The 24,860-nt window shown below is 43.6% G+C and overlaps 1 protein-coding gene across 2 annotated transcripts in view; it reads right to left on the minus strand.

Annotated features, from left to right (window-relative positions):
• CCDC77 (coiled-coil domain containing 77) overlaps positions 1–24,860 on the minus strand; it is a 203,437-nt gene that overhangs the window by 23,773 nt on the left and 154,804 nt on the right. For both annotated transcript variants that reach the window (XM_069228128.1, XM_069228129.1), the window contains one exon: positions 19,472–19,597. In XM_069228128.1, the coding sequence (XP_069084229.1) occupies positions 19,472–19,597 (126 nt within the window). The remainder of the gene's footprint in view (positions 1–19,471; positions 19,598–24,860) is intronic.

Consider the following 24,860-nt stretch of genomic DNA (forward strand, 5'->3'; position numbering starts at 1 on the left):
CAGCCGAGTGCACAGGTGTAGTACGGCATTGGTTGCCCACTGTTGGTCAATGGGGATCGGACCGGTTAAAAAGAGGCTGCAAGTCTGGACAGGGAGTCCAGTCAGGAAGAAGCAACAAGCAGGTTCAAGTCTTGAGATGCTTGGAGATAGAGGGACACCTTTGGTCCTAATTTCCACGGGGGAGGGGTGATGGGTGCAGAGGTGTCGTTAAGCATTGGGTTTTTTCCACCAGAAGCACTCGTGCTTGTGGGGGGCCTGCGGCGGTGAGCCCACAGTGGGCAAGCCCAATGTAGGCTTTGTCTCTGGAGAGCCGGGGGACCACGTTGGCACCGCTGGCCCACTTCAGCTTGGGCTAGGCAGCTAAGGTGCAGTGGTGCTCCCGAGTATTGGGTTTTCTGTGGCCTAAAGTCCTCACAGTTGTCTTGGGGTGCCTGCAAGATGCAGGAAGCAACTCCACTGCTCCAAGGGAGATCCTGGGTCTTTGTAGAAGGCAGGCCTCCCAGGCTTTTGGAGGCACAGCAGCTTGCAAAGCGCAAAGTGGTGGGAACAGCAGACAGGCCGGCAGGGCTCGGGCCAAGTCTGGTGCTTCTTCCTCTGGCTTTGCTTTTGCAGCTCTTGGGTATCCTTCATAGGTCAGCAGGAATCTACTTTCCTGGTGCCAGGGGCTCCCCTAAATACTGCATTTAGGGGCATTTCAGGGAGTGTAGGGTAGTAGCCAATGGGCTACTTACATCTGGGGTCACTTCACCCCTATATGATCACTTCCTGTGGGAAGTGACCATAACCCTGTCCCAGAGTTTGTAAAGCTGCCAACACCACGATGCAGATATCTAGAAGTTGCGTCCACATCAGGCAGCTCACTTTACGGGTGGGACCGACCTACATAGTGGACACACCTCCCTTAATACTATATTTCTTGTCTGTCTAGGTGTCAAATAGGCCCTGGGGCAGGGGGGCAGCATCTCTCCTGTGAGTGAAGCCAGATCTGCATACCAAGAGCGGTGGGCTTCTTTGAAGCCCCCTGCCTTGGAATGCAGGTTCCCGGGTCATCCTGTTGGGTGGGGTGTGTTAACACCTCTCCCAGAGCAGGCTTTGTGGCTGACCGCCCAAGAGCAAAGGCTCTCAACCTTAGGAGGTCAGACTTGTGTCTAGTGGTGGCAGGCTGGCTAAAACTAGACTGTCTGCACACTGGTAGTTGGTAGGTTTTCAGGGACCACCTTTAAGGTTCCCTCTGGGTGAATATATTAATACATTCATCACTGGCATCAGTGACGGTCTATTAATACGAGCTGTTTGATACCAATCATCCCTATATTCAATGAAGCCATCATGGAGCTGGGGAAAGCGTTTTGACCAGTGTCCAGCACATGTACTTAAAATGGTTTCCTTATTTACTCACTATGGCTAAGAATCGACAAAGTAATAGCAAGGCAATATTTGCTCATGCAATGTTCTGCACCCTGCCTTAGGGATGGAAGGCCTGCTGTAAGGGTGGCTAACATATATTACACGCAGTGTTAGGGGACAGGGCACATGTCAGATTTTCACATTTAGGTGCACCAAGACACACAGCCTGCCATGGTCTGTGTGTGTTAGACGAGGGATCCCCAAGGGTAGCACAATACATGTTGTGGACCCTCTTTGGTACCAAAGCCCTAGGTACCAGAGGTAACATTTACTAGGGAGTTACAGGGGGACCAAAGGTATAGCCAATTGGAGAACAATTGTACAGTTTTAGGGAAAAAGATCTGGCAATGGGAGGAACCCAGTGCACTTTCAGTCAAAATTGCATCATGTATCAGGCAAAAAGTGGGGATGACCATGTCAACCCAGGGGCCCTTTCCTACAATCAGCCAACTGTAATATATACTACTGGAAGTCGTGTCACTGAAATCTAGGACTGACAGTAGAACATTACTGCTACGAAGAGAACTATAGTGGATCAGTAAACTGCAAACTGAGATAGTGAAAGGTCTAAATGACCTCATTAAATGCTGTTGTTTTCTATGATTTGGTATTATATGTTCATGTTCAATCCTGGGATTATTTGCTTTCTGTTTGGCACTAGACAATGGTTTTATGGGTATACATGTTCCTGTGTAGAACAGCCGTTTTCATACCAGTAAGTCTTGAACTCATTTACCTAGGGTTATCAATGCAGTCAATTTGGAAGTTTCTTCCATATTTTATAGCAAGTACAGAGCAAACTAATGCTGAGAAACATATCCCCCCCCCCACCCCCCTCCCAGGCCCTCCATCCCAATATGCCTGACACTTTTTGATATATCAGACATGAGGTAAGTCCTGTTTATCACCAAGCAGGGAGCAGGATAAGTAGAAATGTCTCATAGCAGGACGTTACCATTTGGACACAGTACTTTGAGAAGATAACTAAGGGTGGTTGTTGGGGTAAGTGAAATAAGGTGAACCACTGTGGTTAGTCTGACCACCCTAGTAAAAGGAGGATTCACTAGTCGTCTGTACATATATGCCGATTTACCTCTGAGGTTGATATTGGTCTAGCCATTAGTTGAGACACTGTTCTTATACCACCATGGGCTTACATCTCTTAGTTAGTCTGGTACTGGTGAAGGACGGACCGGGATTCTAACACAATGTTTAACAAGTACTGCAATTTACAAATGCTTCATTATTGATTATTACAGAGTTACCAATATGAAAATGAGCTTATATTCATACAGCTGTTTAGATATTAGGCAACCTTCTCAGACACATACCTTAGGTTGTAGGATAGAACTTGATTTAAGTACATATTAATTTGTGTTGAATTGATTTAAACTGATGATTAGAAATAACACTGATGTGTAAAAATTAAGCATATGCTTTTGATATAAAGCGTGGATTTTTATTATTTAGCTTATGATCTAATCAAAACTTACAATAGGAAATTACGTCTGAAATCTACCACATAAAAGATATTTAATGGAGTTATTTTCTTCTGATGTTAGTACACTTTCATCCTGATGAAAGGCCTTCCAGGCCTGTAAAGCATTAGGGATCGGGGAATCACTGGATTGGAAAGCCATCTGTTAACTATGGAATTTAAGGAATAACGTGGTTACACACCTGGAAATTTGTCACACTGTGGAAATAAAATACTACTAAAATGAATGAATCATGAAAATTGGAACATTTTGGTAATTAAGATGGATGTAATGAAACTATGATAATATTGATTAAGAGTGGAGACTTCCCGCAGTACCTGAAGTAGTGCTTTAAGGGGCGCACATAGTTTTCTTTATGCTCATATGGTGTTTGACTTTGTATCGCTCATGAGAGGAGGGTTATACCCACAGGCATGCTGACCAATGGAATATTGATTAACTATTTATAAATTGAAGTACATTGAGGAGTGTGCAGGTTTTCTTCTAAGATTGAGAATTTCTTGTGCAAATTCTGCCATAGCGGTTTTGATCAGTCTGATTATAAGCTGGCTTTGAAGAGATGTAACAGTGTACAGCTCTACTGAATAATTTGAATGCCATACTCTTTCGAGTTTCTTACAGTGGAACTCAGCAGCTCGCAGTACATTTTTCTGAACTAGGAGCTAAAGAAGACTTGGAGACAAGCTCACCACCTCTGGTGGTTCTTGCCACACCTGCAGCAAGGACATCATCAGAGACTGTAGACTAAAGTCTTTAAAAAAAAACAGATGGCAGGCTCTTTCCATCTATGCAACCAGGATCTGGAACAACACCCCCGTATCCACTAGGACTGCCCCAACACTCATCCAATTTAGGAAGGAGCTGACAAAGCATCTTTTTAAATAACACTATATCACAATTAGTTTACAGTTCACAACTCTACTACCTCTTTTATCACTTGTTGACTTTTGCTTGTCTTTGACCCTATACAGCACTGTGCTTCTTTTGGTTTGGTTTGTGCTCAAGAAACAACACACACAAAAAAATGCACCTAGGATTGAGCTATCAAGTTATCTTTCAATCAAGACACTCGCTTAATGCCATGTCAACCCATACAGATTACTCTGGATAGCTCTTCACAAACAGAATTTAAATCAGACCACAATTTAAAAGTCCTCCATCAAAAAACACTAGAATGTCAACTCCTGTGGCCTTAAAACCAGGTAGTGATCCTAGAACGGACAGAGAGGGGTGAACAAACTAACTGCAACATACTTCGGAGGATGGGAAGACCCTGAAAAGACAAAACCTCCCGAAAAGCTAGGGGTCAGGAAGTAACCGGGCTAATTCCCTGGAGAACCCTTAAAAGTCAGGGCACATTACTAGTGTAGCTGCGTCATTTTGTAAATCCTCCAAGTAACCTCAGGGCAACTCATCTTTCTAAAAATGTGGGCTTTCTTTGCCTAAACCCCATTCAGCCCGGCAGAATAACAGACCACTGCTTCATGTGCAAGACATTCAACCTCACCATTTATAGAGCCACTCCCCACAGAGAGCTTGGCAGTGAAGGACTTGTTTATTCCTACAGGATTAAACATTGTCATCTAAGCCTATGTTTAGGGATTAGGAACTCACCAACAGTCAAAGTAAAACAGACCACATACAACAGGACATGAACACCTGGGAAAATCCAATCCATCCATTCATTCTGAGACTATGCTGCTCAGCATGGCTGCAGTCTCTCAAGCAAGGCAACATTCAGAGTTATCTGTAATGCTATTTCTGGCCCATAAATACATCATTATATGCGGACAATGAGGTGACATCAAAGTCCCATGCAATAGGGTCTGCCTAAGTGCCACCACACTAGGCTCCAGAGTCCATGCTTGTCCAGTATGCTGGAGTACTCACTCACTCAATGCATGGCTCCTGAGCATACTGTGCCTATGCCGTCTCCTACAGGCGCTTGAAATTGAAATACATAAGTGGTGCACTGATATCCTCTGTGCACAGACGGGAGTAATACTACACAGCTAGTTTGGACTCTGGTGTTACTCTTCAGCCAAAACTCAAACCAGGAAGGCATGTTCACTTCCCTCTCCTACTTCTGTGTTATAGTGCTCTGAAGCCCCCTCTGGTAAATTCAGGATGGACTGTTCCCATAAGGAGCAGGGCCCGCAATGATTTGCATAAGGTGACCCTGATCCTACAGTGGCACAGTGGGTGAAAAACGATGGAACAGACCATTTGCACCCCATCCCATCACTTTGACCCATAATGCCATAGGTTGCCAAGGGTACACCCAGACCTGGCTCTCTTGTTTATTCTACCACAGGATCCGAATTATACTCCGCTAAAGAGGCCTAACAAGGCTTAAACTGGTCTGTAGTTGCTTGTGTTTCCTAATAATTTGCTGAAGGGGGCTTCGCCTTGCAGCTTGGAATGGACTATTCTCATGAGGTACAAGGTCAGTACTGATTTGCATAGGGCAGGCCTCTGTCTAGAGTAGCACTGTTGGGAAAACAAAATGGGCTGAAATACTACCCGAGCAACTGCCTATAGTTTATACCAGCGGTTCTGAACCTTTTGACTTCTGTGGGCCCCCAATGAGCATCACTGGAAGTCACGGCCCCCTAAATTTAAGCAGACACAAATACAGAAACAAGTACACAGCAAGGATGAGTTACATACCTGTAAATCCTAGTTCTCTTCCAGGGGTATCCTCATCAAAGTCATAAACACTGAATATTCCCGCCCACGTGCGGGGAACTCAGAGCATATAGAAACACACATGTATATGTATGAAATATCTATGAAAAATAACATTTTAGTAGAGAATTTCAATACAAATATAATATATATGTGTAAACAGCAATGCAGTCTATGTTGAGAAACAGGCTAAAAATGCTTTATTTTTTTGAGTTTTTTTTTTTTTTAAACATAGATTAAAATCTTCAATTAAAAGGTAAACACTTTCTGTGGTCAAAGTAGAAGGCACACAAAGTATAAGCAATCCATTTTAAAAGAGAAAAACTACATTGAAAATAAAAGGAGCATTATTAGCCAATAGGCTGCATGCAGGTTAACACAGCAAAACCGAAAAATTGGCACCGTGCCTTTAAGACCATGAGCCCCTCCAGTATCCCACCATGCCTCAGGGGTGAGAGTGAGGTGACAGTTGGTTCACGGTTAGGTCAGTTCTTTTTTCCGGCTTCTTCTGTGAGGATCCTGGAGCATTGAGCTCTCATTTTTCTGGTTATATGGCCAGAAGAATTAACTAGACCGTGTTTTTCTCTGATTTATTTGACGATTCTACATTTTTCCTGAGTGAGAGAGGTTTTTTCTCACAAAAATGCCTTTATTGTTTGTGAAATGTCCTTCTTGTGGGAAGAAGGCGGCCCAGTCAAACCCACACTCTGTGTGCATAGTCAGTTTGCCTCAGAGTCACTCTCCTGACACCTGTAGACATTGCAAGAATCTGTCCAAAAGGACTCTCATGGACAGAGAGGATTCGACTACATGGTCTGAATGAAAGGGAGAAAGTTTCCAAGGAATCTACACAACGGTGAGCCAGATCAACGTCGGCAGGTAGGAATGTTCCAGTCTGTTCACCGTCGACGTCATCCCTTCCATCGTCGCATCACCGGGTGTCAAAGAGCACACCGCAGTCGACGGCAACTCAAGCGATGTCGAAAGAGTAGTCATCATCTGACGACGTCGGGGCATCCGCCGTCGAAGCAGACCTCAAGAACTAGGTCGAGGTCCCCTCATCATGCAACGTTGAGGCACTCGTCTCCAACTGCAAACCTCTCAATGTCAAGGCATTCAACGTCGAGGCAGATTCCTGCTGCGGATCACCGCTCGTCGTCAAAGCATGCGGCGTCGACGTCGAGACCTGAGAAGACGGGAAGGTCTCGCTCGACTGCAGAAATCCATGGATCCCTGTCGACGCCAGCACAATATCGATCGACGTCAAGACAACCTTCTCCTGTAACATCTGTCTCGCAAAGGGTTTCTCTGCATACCAGCCCCCATCAAAGGTCACCTACAAATCCTGAGACTGGCATTCTCCACCAAGACCCAGTAGTCACAGTTCAGAGTGACTCTTCAGGGGCATGTAGAGCCCCATCACCACATTTATCACCTATAAACCTGTCTCCAAGGTGGTTAGAAAGCCTGAATAAAACACCAGCTTCTCCAGATTCTCAATACTCGAGACTCTACTTACCATCGGCTTCTTTGCCTCGTACGCCCTCACCAACTCTATCTGAACGCGCAAGACCTGCTGCTGACCAGCCCTCTTCTAGACATCAACGCGGCCAGTCAAGGGCATCCACAAGAAGTAGGTCACGATCTAGGAGAAGGTCTAGATCTAAATCCTCTAGATCACGGCGAAGTTCTCCTTCACGGTCTACAGCATCGGAGTCCTCCATAAGAGACTAATCACCTACCTTGACTAGCTCCCCTCCAGCAAGAGTATCGCCAATTGACAATATTACTACCTTCAACGAGGTTTTGGTCAGAGGGGCCCAAAAACTGAACATAGAAATTTCAGAGCCGACTACGTCATAGTCAGTGATCTTTGAGACCCTACATCAACGTGCCTCCTCCAAGCAATTACTGTCTCTGGTTCCTGGTGTTTTACAACCGGCTATGGACACATTTCTTACTCCAGCTAGCCTTTGTTTAGCTCCGGCTCGGATACTAAAGAAATATAAATCCCTAGGCCAAGATCCTTTGTTCCTTAGAGTCGGTCCTCCTCCGAACTCTGTGATTTTGGCTGCTGCCCATAAGACTCATTCCGTGGCGTCGTCATCTACGGTCCCTCCAGACAAGGAGAGTAAACATTTGGACTCATTGGGCAGGAAAATGTGTGGCACTTCAGCAGCATGCATGAAGGTCTCCAGTGCTTCTGCGCTTCTGGGAAGGTACAACCATTCCTTGTGGGACTCTCTGAACAGGCTCGTTGACAAATTGCCTAGGGAAGATAGGCAAGATTTTCAGGAGAGCCTGCAAGAGGGGAGTTTAGTATCTAACCAAGTGATTAGTGCAGCTGCAGACGGTGCAGATTAGTCAGCTCATGTCTACGCAAATGGCATTTGTGCAAGGAGGTCCTCATGGCTGTGCCCCACAGGGGTGAGGCAGGAGGCACAGCACCGCATCTTGAACCTTCCATTTAATGGAACCTCATTATTTGGATCTCACACGGACGATGACATGGCAAGGATGAAATCGGAGGTAGACACTATGAAGGCGGTGGGCCTGGATAGGCGAAGAGAATATAGAAGGAGGTACAGGCCTTATGACAAGCGCCCTTTTCAGCAGAGGGTTCAAGCCCCTCACTGGTCCCAGAGGCCTCAACAGAAGCAAGGGCGGCCTTTCTTTCAACCACGCAAAACTGCGAGAGACCATGCTCCAAGTAGACCACATCAGTCTACTCCCAAGCCAGCGGGAAAACAATGAAGATTCGCTCCCCCTAACCCTGTCCACCACTCCAGTAAGGGGGGGGTGTATTAACAATTACACTCACGAGTGGCACACCGTTACAAAAGATAAATGGGTGCTAAACATTGTAGAGAATGATTACTCTCTTCGGTTCAAATCTCCTCCACCTTCTCTGCCGCCAATGAGGTCAGCAACTGCTCATTACTCGGTACTACGAAAAGAAGTTTGCATCCTCATGCAGAAAAGAGCGATAGAAAAGGTTCCATTCGCTCAACGAGGAAAAGAAGTGTATTCCCAATATTTTCTGGTGAAGAAGAAAGGCCAAGAAGGGGTCTTCAGACCCATTCTAGATCTGAGACATCTGAACAAATACATCCGAAAAGAAAAATTCTGAATGCTGGCTCTTCATCAGATTTTCCCTCAGCTACATTGAGGAGACTGGATGTGCGCCATAGATCTACAGGATGCGTACTTTCACATTCCAATCGTACCCAAACATCGAAAATTTCTTCGGTTCGTAGTGGCATCACAACACTATCAGTTCAAAGTGCTGCCCTTAGGCCTAAAATCAGCCCCTCGGACATTCTCCAAATGTGTGGCAACGATAGCGGCACACTTGAGAAAACAGAATATCTTTATTTATCCATACCTAGACGACTGGCTGCTCAAAGCTACCACAGCAGAGCAGGCTGTAAACCATCTCAACCTGGTTCTGAACACTTTCATCTTACTGGGTTTGCAGGTCAATTTCCAGAAGTCCACTCTCATTCCAACTCAGACCCTCCATTATCTGGGGGCAATACTAGACACCAAACTACAAAGAGTGTATTCTTCGGAGGAACGACTATCATCTATAACGAAGAAGTGTCACACTCTTCTCCACACTCTCAGACCTACGGTCCGTCAGGTAGCATCTCTGTTGGGCTCCATGGCCTCCTGCATTTTCATTGTACCGAACGCCAGGCTACATATGAGGCCTCTTCAAGAGGCTCTACAGGATCAGAGGAATCAACACAGCCAAATGGGAGGACAGAATAGCTCTTTCAACTGGGGCTCTAGCATCATTACAATGGTGGATGCGTAGACATCACATGTTGGTGGGGGATCCTTTTCACCAGTCCACTCCTTCCGACACCCTGGTAATAGATGCATCACTACAGGGATGGGGAGCTCACCTGGGCCCCCTCCAAGCTCAGGGCCTATGGTCTAGCAAGGAACAAAGTTACCACATCAACCTACTGGAACTGAGAGTGGTTCACCTTGCTCTCAAATCGTTTGCCCCATCGATCAAAGGAAAATCCCTTCTGGTCAAGACGGACAATACAACTTCGATGTATTATCTAAACAAGCAAGGGGGCACGAGATCTCGTTCCCTGTCTCAGGAATCTCAATCTATCTGGCACTAGCTAATAGCGAGGGGAATGTCCCTCACGGCGGTCCATCTCCCGGGACAACAAAACTCAGAAGCAGATTTCCTAAGCCGAAGTCTAATAGACTCCCATGACTGGGTCCTTCACGACGAGGTTGTAGCAGACATCTTCCAACTGTGGGGTCAGCCTCAATTAGATCTATTTGCAGACGACTTCAACAAAAAATGCCTAGACTTCGCATCCAGGTTCTACCGTCCGGGGATGCAAAGGAATGCCCTGTTGATAGACTGGTCAGGGATATTTCTCTACGCTTTTCCACCGATTCCCCCTGATACCTGTTGTAATCAACAAGTTTTACAGATCCAAAGCCAGGATGATACTCATAGCCCCACAATGGCCTCCACAACACTGATACACCGTTCTCCTTCAGTTGTCAGAGCAACAGCACAAGAGGCTGCCGTGCAGACTGGATCTCCTCTACTGATTAGGGGGGAAAATTCTACATCCCAACTTTCCTTCTCTGAGCTTGACAGCATGGCTCCTGAATTCCTGCAATATGGACAACTAGGGTCCTTGCAGGAATGTATGAATATTTTAAAGGTGTCTAAAATACCGTCTACACAACGCTCCTACGCGTTCAACTGGAAAAAGTTCTACATGTGGTGCTGGCAGCACAATCACAATCCTATTTTGGCCCAGGAGAAGGTTATCTTGCCTTACCTGTTACATCCTGCGAGGTCAGGAATGCAGTTCTCCTCTAGTAAGGTACATTTATTTGCCATTCCAGCTTATCGTAAATCACCCTCTCAGAAATCCTTTTTTGCTATGCCAGTAGTTAAGGATTTCTTAGAGGGCTTGAATAAAGTCTTTCCACCGATTCGGAAACCCTTACCTCCATGGGAATTGAATGTAGTCTTGTCTAGACTCATGGTCTCCCCTTACGAGCCCATCCACAAAGCTTCTTTACAACACCTTACGTGGAAGACAACTTTTCTGGTAACCATTAACTCTGCTAGAAGGGTCAGCAAAATTCAGGCTCTATGTTTGAGGGAACCCTTCACGGTTTTCCACGATATCAGAGTGGTTCTGAGAACACATCCATTGTTCTTGCCTAAGGTGGTGTCGGACTTCCACATTCATCAGACGATATCTCTTCCAACGTTTTTCCCTAAACCTGTTACTCCGGCGGAGAAAGCCTTGCACTCCCTGGACCATAAAAGGGTGCTCAAATTTCACCTTGATTAGACTAGGTCAATCAGACAATCTAATTGTTAACTATGGACATACGAGGACAGGGGAAGCTACTTCAAAACAAACTATTTCTAGATGGATAGTTTCATGTATTTTGACTATTTATCAATTGGCTAACAAACAATTATCAGCTAGGCCTAAGGCTCACTCAACGAGATGAAAAGCGGCGACTGCAGCCCTTCTTAAAAATGTACCCATCTCCAAGATTTGCAAAGCTGCCACATGGAGATCTGTACATACTTTTACCAGGCACTACTGTATAGATTCAGATGCCAAAACAGACACTCAAGTGGGTCAAGCTTCTTTAAGGAATTTTTCTGCATAGCATTGGTTTTTTCCTGCACTTCTATCATTCTGTCCGCAGAAGTTTTGGATGGGATGCTAATCTACTCAATGTTTATGACTATTGATGAGGATCCCCTGGAAGAGAAGGATAAGTTACTTACCAGTAAATCCTAGTTCTCGTCCAGGGGTATCATCATCAAAGTCATAAACAGCCCACCCTCCTCCCGGACACGATTTTTAGAAGTGCAGCGATACTCATGTGTCTATTCTATTTCTCCTTATCAACGAAAAACATTACTGACCTAACTGTGAACCAACTGTCACCTCACTCTCACCCCTGAGGCATGGTGGGATACTGGATGTGCTCAGGGTCTTAAAGGCACGGTGCCAATTTTTTGGTTCTGCTGTGCTAACCTGCATGCAGCCTATTGGCTAATAATGCTCCTTTATTTTCAATGTAGTTTTTCTCTTTAAAATGGATTGCTTATACTTTCTATACCTTCTACTTTGACTACAGAAAGTTTTTACCTTTAATTAAAGATTTTGTTTTAAAAAAAAAAAAGCATTTGTAGCCTGTTTCTCAACATAGACTGCATTGCTGATTACACATGTATATAATATATTTGTATTGAAATTCTCTACTAAAATGTTATTTTTCATAGATATTTCATATATATACATGTGTGTGTTTGTATATGCTCCGGGGTCCCCGCACGTGGGCGGGAATATTCAGTGTTTATGACTATTGATGAGGATCCCCTGGAAGAGAAATACACAAATTATTGAATATTTTACTTAATTCACAAATAAATGTGATTTTTTTTTTGTGTGAAGGGGCGTGGCCTGCCAAGATGGCCAAGTGGACATCATCCACTGCACTGGGGCTCTGCTGCACTGCAGCTTGCTTTTGTGCTTTAACACTAGCAACTGTTCTGTGGAGTGGTGACTGTGCAGAGAGGTGTAGTATTTACACCTCCAACGCAATGGATTGAGGTAGATCATGCACTGGCCCACAGAGGTGAGAGAGAGGCATGGCGGGCTGACTGGGAATTTGACACCATGACTCATGAAAATCCTGTGCCACGCCTTTTTTGGAGATCTCATGGAAATCCTGTGCCACGCCTTTTTTGGAGATCTCATGGGCTACTGAGGCGCTCAGGCTGCCACCTGAGAAAGGGGGAGACCCCAACAAAATCGAGAAGCCCCAGCCAGTGCGGCATTGCAGTTCCCGGTGGCCTGTATCTGAGCCTGCAGCAGCTGGCCTCCCTGAGATGTGGGGGTTGTGGGGGGGGGGGGGGGGGTGATGATCCTGCTTTTGTCCCCCAATCCTCAAGGACGCCAGTTCATGGTGGGTGGAGCACTCTTACCCCTGGAAACCGCGCGGACCCTGTGCCTGACTTAAAAGATGGCGGCACAACGTTGCTCAGGATAAATGCCCGCTAAATGCATGGCCCGTCAACTCCCAGACGAGGATCTGATGGGGCTTGAAAACTCTAGGATCACCCCAAGCGCCCCATGTTCAAAGGTTAGCCAATGGGAATCTTACCTCCTCCACTTACTGTCTCTAATCAATGCCTGACCTTAAAATAGAGGAGTGAGCAAGAGGTAAGCAACTCTGACATCAGTGCCAGTTCAACACTCCTGGCTCTCCCAATGGATACCACCTAGGAATAAAAACTGGCCCATAACGCACCAAGGGACTTACCATAAGTTGTGATAAAAACTTCAGCACGGCATGTTAGCATCTGTCTCTCCCTAGTGGCGAGATCAGCGAGCATGGGCCTCTGTTTGTGGCAGAGGTTTTCTAGAGTCTGCTAAATATGCCCTCGTGGAGCTGGAGGTCTGGTGCTCCAGGAAGGGGACAAGGAGGGGCCATAAAGCGAAAGCTGTGGATACAAGTGGGGTCTTCCCTCCCTGAGGGAAAGATGTAGGAGAAACCTTTGGCTGAATGCCCCCAGACATTGTCGTCGTGTAGTCTCTGCATGAGAAGTGTCGCCTGCGCCTAGAGTCAGGCCGAGACTGTGTTTGATCAATGGCTCTTCTGGGAAGGCCTGCTCTTTCACTATATTTATGCCTTTCTGCAAGTCTGAAGATGTATGCGCTGGACACTGCCTGTATCATTACCATAATTGCTAGACAATAACAATTGACTGGTGCTGCTGCCTCTATGCCTCTGAAGAATCAACAACTTAATAGAGTTTCCAGCTATCTTACACCTGCAGAGGCACAGGGCACATCGCCAGAGTTACCTGAAAGAGCAACCATGTCCCTCACTAAAGAGGACCTCCTTACATCCCCAAGAGATTTTAAAAAGGAACTCCGTGAAGAGCTTAAATTGGACCGGGCTTCGTCCCTAGAAACTCTTAAGTACGAAATTAATAACAAGCTCTTCACTTTGCAACAGGATGTGGACTCAATAGGTGCCAGTGTGCTGGATTTAGATAGTAAATTCCTTGAGCTGAAACGTCACACTTGCCAGAAGGAGGACCTGACAATCCCACCACACACAGTTCCAAGCATCTCTCTTGAAAAGCGAAGATCTGGAGAACAGGTCAGGATGCAAGAACATACAGTACGGATCCGAGAGCTAGAAGGAGGAATGGATGGTCCAGACCTGGAGGCCTTTGTCACAGGCTTATTTGCAGAACTGCTTGGGGAGATGACACTAAAGATTAAACTGGACAGAGTTCATCATGTGGACATGCAGCCCACTGGTGAAAGGAAACGCCCTCGTGACATCCTGGTGAACTTCACTTCTTTAGGGTCAAAGAGGCCATCGTTCAGGCAGCCCAAAAGGTAGAAACAGTGGCATTCCAAGGGGCTATTGCGCTCTCTTCCCAGATTTAGCTCCTGCCGCATTAAGCCAGACACCAACAATTCTGACCAGTGACAGTCAAGCTGAGGCAAGAACATATTCAATATTTCTCAACATACCCATTTGGACTTTCCTTTGAATTTCGCTATAAACCCCACCACATTACATATCTTTCAGAAGCCCTGAATCTCTAGGACACCCCCATCCTGGAACCGCAGCAGATAGGGGATGACCTAGGGGATTCTAGAAGCAACAACTACAGAACTCAAAACACGCACCTGTGGCTCTCCGAACGCCCCCCATGCCAACACAGGAAAAGTTGAGCTGCTGTTAGTGGAGAAATCTCTGAACACTATCCCTTGGAAGAAGGCTTCTTCAGACTATGGGCAGTAATTAACCATTTCCACTGGGGTAGTAAGATACATATATGGCATTAAAGATGACCATCCCAAGATTGAAAAGGAGATGCAGGGGTTACGCAGGGAGGAACACGATAGCCAACAAGACCCTCATCCCCCTAACCAGTAGTAGATTTTTCGCTGTTCTTTTTTGCCTTTGTTTATTCCTATTGTCTACGCAGTGCCTTAACTTCCATGTGCTTCGCTACAGATGCATTAGAGATTCTTAATCTAGTCACCTGTCAGGATGCAGCGTTACTCATGCTATGTTTGCGACCTGGGACAGGTTGACCCAAATGTTACCATTTTGAGGTTTTGGTTTTGAGTACATGGATGGCAAGCTTTGGGAGATATTGATTCTATGGGGCTTCAGAGCGGAAGGGGAGGAGGAGGAGTGATAGATTGGGTTGGGCACATTGGGAGGATAGGTCTACTAAGCAGATACCCTGGGAACGGCACGAAGAGGCACACTGCTACACCTTCACCATGATAATCACCACACTCACATGGACTATTAAAAGTATGAATTTCCCAGCTAAACGCCACAAACTATGGAAATATTTACTTGATCAGCATTATGATGTAGTGGCGCTACAGGAGACATCTCAAAAGGAATAAGGACCGTAGACTAAGGCATAAAAAGCCTATGCGGTGATGTATAAATCGTCAGCATCCACAAAACTTAACAGTTGCAATTATGTTCCATTCACCACTAAAATTCCAGCTTAAAGGATATAAAACAGATAGGGAGGGGAGGATTGTTATGGTGAAGAGCCACCTCAGAGGCAGACTAGCCACCTCTGCCTACACCCCTAACACTAGCCACACTCTGTTTGTACACTCACTTTTGTCTTTGTTGGGGGGTTTCGCAGAAGGTTAGATCTTTTTAATGGGGGATTTTAACCTCACATGGTATTCTGGTATAGTTAGAACGCACCCTCGCAGATAAACTACAGTGAGCTTTCCCAAAATGCTGAAACAATCAGTACACACACTGGGTCTGACAGATGCTTGGAGAACACTCCATCCCACTATCTGGATTATACATTTTTCTCACACCACACTTATTCTAGATTGGATTATATATTAATTAGCCAATCCCTTATTCAGGATCTGCAAACAGCGACAATACTTCCAATTACTATTTCGGATCATGCGCCAGTGTTGGTAACACTAGTCTGGAGTAAAGCATCACCAAGATATCGCTGTTGGTTCTTCCCAAGCTCCCTTACCAGGGAGTTTTCTGGATACTGCTCCTTCTACCAAATGGGACATGTTTAAAGTGGTATTAAGAGGGAAATGTGCGTCCTTAGTCAGCACTTAAAGGACAAAAGAGCTTTTAACACTCAAAATGGAACTGCATAACCTTGAACAGGCACATAAGAAAACCCCTACACTGGCCCTACAGTGGAAAGTTACAGTCTTACAAGGGAAACCAAATGCCTTTTACACCAACAGGGCAGAATTTACTCTACTGCGTCTTAAACGCACATCCTATGAATGGGGTAATAAGGTGGAGCACATCTAGAGTGGCAACTCAGGGTAAAGCGCAAAAAGGAATTAATTTGGGATATCAAGCGGGAATCAGTGCTCTCGCAAACTCTGCCACAGAGAAGGCCCAAATATTTGCTGACTTTTACAAAAGGCATTAACACACAAATGCCCAAACCCAACTTGACTATTTGGAGGACGTAGACCTCCCACAGGTGTCGCCAACCCAAAACGAGACACTGGATGAGCCTTTCAATTCAATTGGCGATAGCAACTTTGAAACTCAATAAGTGACCGGGCCTGACTGCCTCACAACCCAGTTTTATAAACATTCAGCTCTGACCTAGTCCCTCACCTGACCTCCCTTTTTCACCACATAGCCAAGTCAGGGGCTGTCACTATTTCCACGAGTGAAGCTCTGATACCGGTTATCCCGAAACTGGGAAAAGACCCCTCCTGTGCTTTGTACAGACCTATTGCGCTGCTTAACCTGGATGCCAATCTCTAATCAAAGATACTCGACTCCAGACTGGATGACATGATGCGTGACCTGATTCACCCAGATCAATCTGGCTTCACAAAGAGAAGGCAGACGAACAACAATTTGAGAAGGGTGCCACACCTAATCCAAAAAGCCACCAACAAAAAAATTCCAGCAGTACTGTGAAGTCTCACCACCAAAAAGGCATTTGATCAGGTGGACTGGCCATTTCTATTTTACACATGGAAGCAATACGGTATCTGTGACCGATTCATAGCAATGCTTTGAGCCAATTACTCGACCCCTCGGTCAAGAGTTTTTGTCAATGGTATGAGCTCAAAATTCTCACCTGGAGAGGAGGATGAAACCAGGATGACCCTAATCCCCACTCTAATTTACGCTCCGTATCAAACACCTTAGCAGCAAAAATATGGTGTATATCCAACTTCAGAGGGATTACCTTTAGCTCAGTACAATTTAAGATTTCCTTGTTTGCTGGCGATTCTCTCTTAACACTCACCTCTCCCTTGCCCTCACTAATAGCTCTCCAGGTGGATACGTCAATTTGAAGAAGCAGCAGGCTTCGGAATTAACTTGACTAAATATTTCATACTCAATTTAACACGACATGAAAACCTTGGCAGTCTTAACACCCTTCAAAAGGGCTAAAAATGATATCACATACCTCAGCATTGAAATCACCCCTAAGCTAGCCGACCTATTTCAGGCTAACTTTCCACCGCTACTGCTACAATTGAGAGTAGACCTAAAAAAAATGGGCTCCTATGCATCTTTCCTGGCTTGGACGCATTCAGGCCATCAAAATGTCAGTCCTACCTAGGGTTCTATATCTTTTTCAAGGCCATCCAATAGAACAAGACCATGTATTCCTACCGACTCTGTGCACCCTAATTACACGTTTTATTTGGCAGAACCGCAAGGCCCCGAACTGCAGGGATTACTTACCTTTTAAGCTGCTCCAACTTCCCAAAGAGGCAGGAGGCTTGGTCCTCCCAGACCTCCACCCCTACTATGAAGCAGCACAATTATGAGTCATTTCAGAGTGGTCAATCAGATAAACACTAGTTTTACATAGACAGGGCGATAGTGGGGAGAGTTTTTTGGAATGTGCTATGGAAGCCAAAGCCAGATCGCCCACCTAATGCTTATCTAAGCATCCCCACAAAAACGACCCTTGAAGTTTGAAGGTGATTACAGTAGCAGGATTAACTATTTTCCCTCTCACGCTGATAGACTATAATCCAGCGTTCCCTCCAGCACCCACATTGAGCAATTCGTCAGACGAGCCAGGACTACCAGGGCAAAACATCTCCTTTATTTACTTTTATTACTCTCAACTCTCCCTGCCTCAAAGCCGCAACACGTCGCGCTCTATGAGTCTGAGAAAGGAACACTATAAAGTACTCTTTGTTGGGTATCTGTACCCCATCAAATTGAAAAAAATGCTCCCAACACTTATGATCTATGATGGAGAGGGTGTGGGCTTTCATGAGATTTTCGCCACATATGGTGGGACTGTCCATTCTGGACTGAGACACTTGCCCAAATCAAAGATATATTAGGGTAGCCAATCACAGATACACCCAGGTTTGCATTATTAGGCCTACGAGGTGATACACTAAAACACCAAGCTAGAAGTGATAGAACTATAATGTAGTTGTGCTTAGGCGCAGCCAAGATGACACTGGCCGCAGCTTAGAAGAAAAAAAGAGGCTCCAGCAATGATACAGTGGTACACTTGTTTATGGTACGGTCTCACAATGGAAAGGATAGCGGACATTTTTCTAGACAAGTTTAAAAACTGAGTTCACTTGGGCTCCCTTGGTGTCCTACCTCTCCAGAGGATTGCCGCTTACTACGTGCCTCACATGTATGAGGGTGCCCCATCTCTTCCATGTCTAAAGATGGAGAATGGGGCTCCCCTTAAACATCGCTTTTGCTTCCCCTGATGATTAAGGGTTAGACTATGGTATCCCTCTAGTATCTGCCCTATAGTCTGATCAAACGTATGTAACATCGATGTACCTGTGTTCTCCATTGATGTTTTTCTTTTTCTTCATTCCTTCTTGTCCACTTCTCTCTAGCTGTGGTTGTAGAGTTTGGAGTTTTTTTTTTTTTTTTTAAACATAGGGAGAAGGGACTCCAAAGGATTTATTTATTGTTTGGGTTTAAGGTTGAACTGACAGCAAGCTCAAAGCATACTTGTAAAATTTGAAAGAGATCCCTCTTTAAGATGCATAGGTCACTACAAAAGCATATAAACTGGTGGGAAATCTATGTTGCATGTGGTTACTTGTTATCTGTGTAAAAATCAATAAACAAAATTGATTTTAAAAAAACAACTCAATTTAAATGGGGGGAAGATAGAGCATTTCACAATTTTGTTTCTAAAAGATGAAGCAATGTGTTAGACTATTGTATTAAACCGACTTTTTTTTACTCCTAAGTCATGCTCTTTTTTGTCAGTGCATACCAGTGGTACTTCAGTTGAGGCCACCAATCATCCATACTAGATTCACTTTGCTGTATTTGTGCTGCTCCCATGAACCATGACATCAAATTAATTTTTAGCTTCCAGTTTCAAATTCCCTCGCATTTACAAAAGTGTTTTAAAACCTTAAATTTGCAATTTTTCTTTATATATATATATATATATATATATATATATATATATATATATATATATATATATATATATATATATATGTCTCTAATTAATCTTCTAATATTTTCTTTTATAACCATTGCAGGACCCTTGAGTAGGCATTGCGGTCCCACAGGAGTCCGCAGACCACAGGTTAAGAATAAATGGTCTACACTATATGAACAATCAAGAAAACCTTGGTTATCACTCATGTTAGGTAAGGCTGCTTGTTACAAAGGTGTCAAGGGCAAATAAACAGTTTAAGAGGACATACAATAACCCACCTGCCTGTGTTAAAAGGTTTTCATGTGCTTACAACAGAAAAAGACTCATGTTTTTCTCACACCTAATACAATTTCAAGTAACCCATGGGGGATTTCCTTACCTTAAAGATTTCTCTTCCAACGTCCCCCTCCTCACGTATGCGAGACAACTCGTTTTCCATGGCAACGCACTGCTCCCGGTACATGTCAGAAAGCCGGTGGGCCTGTGCCAACTGTTCTTCCATAGACTAGCAAACAGGGAAAAAGGAAGGTGGAGGTTAGCATTGCCCACAATCAGCCACATTGTACCTATGAATGTCACTGGAACACAAGAGACTTTAGGGTACTGGTTCTGGTAGGCCAAAGCTACACAGCCAAAGAATGGAATAATATCAAAATGTAATGGGTCTTGTAAAATCTCAGAATGCCCGCTGTGGCAAGACTGTTGGAAAGCGCTCAATACTAAACAAAAATTGATGGAAATAATTTCATATAAGAAAATGAGTAGTGGGGGGTTCACAATTTTTTTTTTTTAAAAAGGAGGGTGTATGGTGTATGGGTGTGTAGCATAGAGGATGGATAGATGGAAGAAGGTTGATAAAGGACAGGGGAATGGATAGAGGGAAAGAGGGTGATTATGAAGAAACTGTGGACAGAGGGAACATTGCACTGAACAGATGACAGCACTCTCCACCCCCTTATGTCCTATGTGAGAGTTGGTAACAGTACAACTGGATAAATCCCAAATCAGTGAGTGAGTGACTTGAGAGAGCACCATCTTGCTAATGACCTCTAGTCGGAGGGACCTTGGAGACCAAGAAGGCACTCATTTTAAAGTACTATGCATCTTGGCACCCGACTTCCAGAGCCAGCTGGAATGCATAGTTTTGTATGGGTGTGGGCTGCAATGATGCCTTATACATACTATTTGTAACATTGTTAAACCACCTGAAGAAGTGATTATACCAAAATAACTTTTGCAATCCGAAAGGTTTTATATAAAAAGAGGGTGTTATGCGCCCTCCCACTGCCATATGAGGAACCAGAATGAAAAATCTTAAACTGGAGCACATTAAAATCGGATCTGCTGATGCTCACCAGTGTGATGCACCGATGTGCTTTTGACCTGTTGTAAAGCCCATGCTGTTTTGCTTTTTTTAGAGGGCAATAGTATAGTTGTCCGAGAATCGAAAGTATTTTGAAGAAAGCGGAGCTGGTAATTGCGCTTCTGATCATGGGGGATTTTAATATTTCTACAGATCAAGTTGGTAATTTGACAGTGTTTCCCTTCCTGATCTACATAACAGGTTTGGGTGAAATCCAACGGGTTAAAACTGCCACGTGTGCTAAGGGCAATGCTTTGGACTGGCTCCTAACTTCTGAGAATTTGGTGATTCTTCACTAGGTCTGATCACACCTTTACATTCTGTGCCTTTGAACACTACATAAACCAATGTTAGTGAGCACAAAGAAGGTGTGGAACAGTGATCATAGGAAATTAATTCATAACTAGTATGAACCTCCGGTTACTGCTGCTTTTTAGGGTTGCAATTTTTCCCCTTATCCACTTTTATTTTTTAATGAGCAACTTGCCAGGCATCTGTTTTTTCGGATGCAGTTTTTATTTCTATGCCATCACACACAATCTATTATACGGTTTGAAGGTACTGAGTCGTGGGCAACATTTTTTCAAGGTTGTCTCAGGCATGTTTGGGACCAAAGGTCTTACCACTGGCTCAAGCTCAATGAGGAGATGAGACAGAATCTAAATGCAGTAGATACAATATGCCCAGCACTAGTGAAGAAAGTTACTCACTTCTAACTAGTTCTCTTCCAGGGGAAATCCTCAAAGTCATAAGCATGGATATCAATTCATTGAAATGCCAGGGCAGCGGAAGTGACATCACATGCCCACTGACTTCCACTTTCACTAATACACACATACTTACAAATACAGACAAATTCAGACTTGCATAGCATGCACACAACATACATTTAAAAGCATTTTTACGTACTTCAGCTGCCATGGAAGGGCATATTCCAGCTAATTGCACTCCAGTTTTATTACTCTAATAGTGAAAAACACATTTCACTATTGGAGTAATATACAACTGACAAAACACAAAGAGTGGAGCACCAACTGACATCCATAAGGACGAGCTGCCACTGTGTTCCTGGTACTGAATTTGCCACCTCTGAGTTCTGGGATCCCAAAGGCAGTACCAGGGCTAGCAAGCCAAGGGTCGTAGCTGCGATTCCTGAATGACGTCCATGGTCATAAGCACAGGCTAGTCCCTTTAACACAAGTACCTTTACAATTGCTCATATGTATATACCTAACTTTGTACAACAGTACACTGCATATACATTTGCAGCCTAAAGAAAGGCTAAAAACGACATTTAATTTAATTTTTGTTTTAAAATAAGCCAATTACATACAAATGAGTCACACGCAGAACAGTGACCACAGAAAATATTTCACAAACCCTATTTTGTTTCAGAGAATAGGGTTCTCCATAGTCTGCAAAGCAAAGTATAGGAGAGAAACACTGGCACTGTGCCTTGAAGGACCTCGCAACACACTCTGCATGCCATCATGCCCAACAGGTGACAGTTAGGTTAGGTTATTTTAACCGACAATCAGAGGATCCTGGGTGAAAATTGATGAAAGCTATAATATTTCTTGTCTGGGAGATATTTCTTGTCTGGGAGGTGGAAGTGTTGCTTATGACTTGACGAGGATTCCCATGGAAGAGAACTAGGATTACAAGTCAGTGGATTTTTCTTCTCTTCCAGGGAATCCTCATCAGTAGTCATAAGCATTGAAAACAATAGCAAGCCCAACCCATAAATAAGTGGACAAGGAATAAAAACACATTACTGCCTTACCTTGCCATCCACTTTGGAAACTAGGTCTGATCACACCTTTGTATTCTGTGCCTTTCAACACTACATAACACTTCACTATACAACAGTGTCTAGTGAAAGTATAAACAGATTTTCAAATAGTGGCCTCATAAATTTCTGAAATGTGAATATTTCTAAGGAGCTTTTCCCTGTGCAGAACGTGCCTTAATTCTACCAGGTACAGGCTTCTTAGCTAGATGGTATGAAAGCAATAAACTTAAAACTATCCATCTCTATTAATGCACTGCTTTGATGAAGGTAAACCTGTTCTTACTGAAATGTAATTTATGAAAACACTGAGTGTCTGGTATCTTTAGTTTTGTCTAGGTAGAATTTCAAAGCTCTTTTTACAGCTAGAGAATGCAGAGCTCTGCTGAAGTTGACAGATTCGTAAATAATGTAAGGAAGGAGAATGTTTGGTTAATGTGAAAATCTGAAACCACCTAGAAAGACAATCTGGGTGGGACCTCATTACCACTCTATTACTATGGAATACAGTGTATGGTGCAATAGAACATAAAGCTTGAATTTCACTATTATGTGTACAAGTTAACAATAACTAAAAAAACGACCTTCTATGTAAGGTATTGCAAGGAGGCTTTGTGAATGGGTTCAAATGAGTGGGGCCCCATTTATCTAAAGAGTACAATATTAATTTCCCAAGGAGGAGAAGGATATTTAACAGGAGGGAAAACTAATAGTGTTAAGAAATTTTGGTCACAGATATTCTAAAGACTGATGTTTGTGAAAGAGATTTCCAAAAGGTGGGAATATCCACAAGGTGTACTTTAATAGATTGAAACTTTAATCAAGAAGCTGGTAGATGGAGCAGTTAAGGGATTATCACATCTTGACACATGAATGGATCATAGTTCTTTTGAACGCACCAAGTGCAAAATCTATCCTACTTAAAAGGTGCCTGGTTTCCTAGTGGATGTTTGGCTTCTCATAAAATATATATGTAATCTTGGGGTAATTCAGATGACCATATTGCAAGAATTCAGGAGAAAGGCTGCAAAGTTCAGTGATGGAAGTGTGGGGTGTCTGATCTGGCCCCCAAACTTGTACTGCATATCTAGTCTGCTTGGCATTCCCTTGTGTGGACGCTCCGATAAGTGAAGGAATTCTGTGAACCACTATAGACAAGGCTGCAGTGGTGTAGAATTTAATAAAATATCTACTTGTCCGTGGGACAGGTTGCTTCTTAAATCTACTTGTCCCTTTGGTGGCACGTAGTGTATTAACAAATTTAAGTCTTAAATACTAGCAATTTCAAGCCCTACTATAGTAATTTCCTTATTTGCCACCTTTCCACATACCTACATACTGGGTCAGGAGGAAGCAATAAGCAATAGTTCCTGCGCTGGACTTCCTTTGAGTCTTTGCAATCCTACTAACTTGCATGTTTTAAGGATTTTCACAAGCTCTTCCCTAATCATTTCCCATACTGGGAAAGGTTGGAAATGTACTCCTGACAAGGGAAGAAGCAGAAGTTCTTCCAGGGTCGGGAATAGAGTGGTTGGAGTGAAAGTGAACTTGTAAACGCTCAACAGATTTTCACATGAGCAAATCTACGCATGCATATTTGCCTGTGCTAAAATACAGCTCACAAATATTTTCTAGGAGTACGATTTACTGGTATACTTCTGTAAATTCTTGTGAACTCATGAAAGCCACTAATGCAAAGACATATACCATGGGTTCACTTTTGTGACTTTCTTTAAGAATTGGGCCCCCAATTATAACTGGCGCTAACCAAGGCATTTTGTTTTTATTAAAATTCTATTTCTCTCTCTATCCATCTATCGGCTGGCTTTACTGTGAGTGTCAACATTCTACTCTTCTACAAGGAGCATATTGGCACACAAAGTAGTTTTGTTCAGTGCCAGGAACTACTGTGACAATGCGCACTTTTTGAGACCCAAAAACGTTTTTTTGTGCTTTTTGCCGATGTTTGTTACAATGGTTAGAGCCTGGCAGCTCCCACAACAGGAAAGTGTTACAAAAGCCATGTCAAAACAAGACACACAGTGACAAAACCAAAGGACTGACAACCAATGTCGGATCGGTTGGCTTTACCAGGGTTTGTTTATTTTCATGTGTCCCATAATCTTGCTGAAAATGAGAGCACTGATTTTCCATTATGAATATTTTTGGGAAATACTAACATGCATCAGTATGTTTTACTAAATGATGCTTCAAAGCAATAGTACCTAAAATTTCAAAGTAATTAAATTTTTTTTTTCCTATTTGCATTTTTCTGAACATTTTATTTTGAAAGCAAAGAATCATCAATCTTGCTTACAACTTCTGCAAATATTTGCATTTATTAAGAGAGCATTCTGGGAGCACTATATTTAGCTTCAAATTGTTAAACATTTCAAACGTGTGTATAATTTCTTTTACTGGGACCACTATCAGTAGTGCAGTGTGACCTTACAGTCTTTATTTATAGTGCTCACCCTAATAATAAAGGTTTTGCATTAATGAACCATAAATACAAGTTTGAACAATATTAACATTTAGACAAAAATATTACCTCAACTGCAGACAGTTCTCTTCCCTATAAACTGGCAGACAAAGGGTTTGCGCTGCAGGGGGTTG

This window comes from Pleurodeles waltl, chromosome 4_1 (genome assembly GCF_031143425.1).
Source record: "Pleurodeles waltl isolate 20211129_DDA chromosome 4_1, aPleWal1.hap1.20221129, whole genome shotgun sequence".
Lineage (NCBI taxonomy): Eukaryota > Metazoa > Chordata > Amphibia > Caudata > Salamandridae > Pleurodeles > Pleurodeles waltl.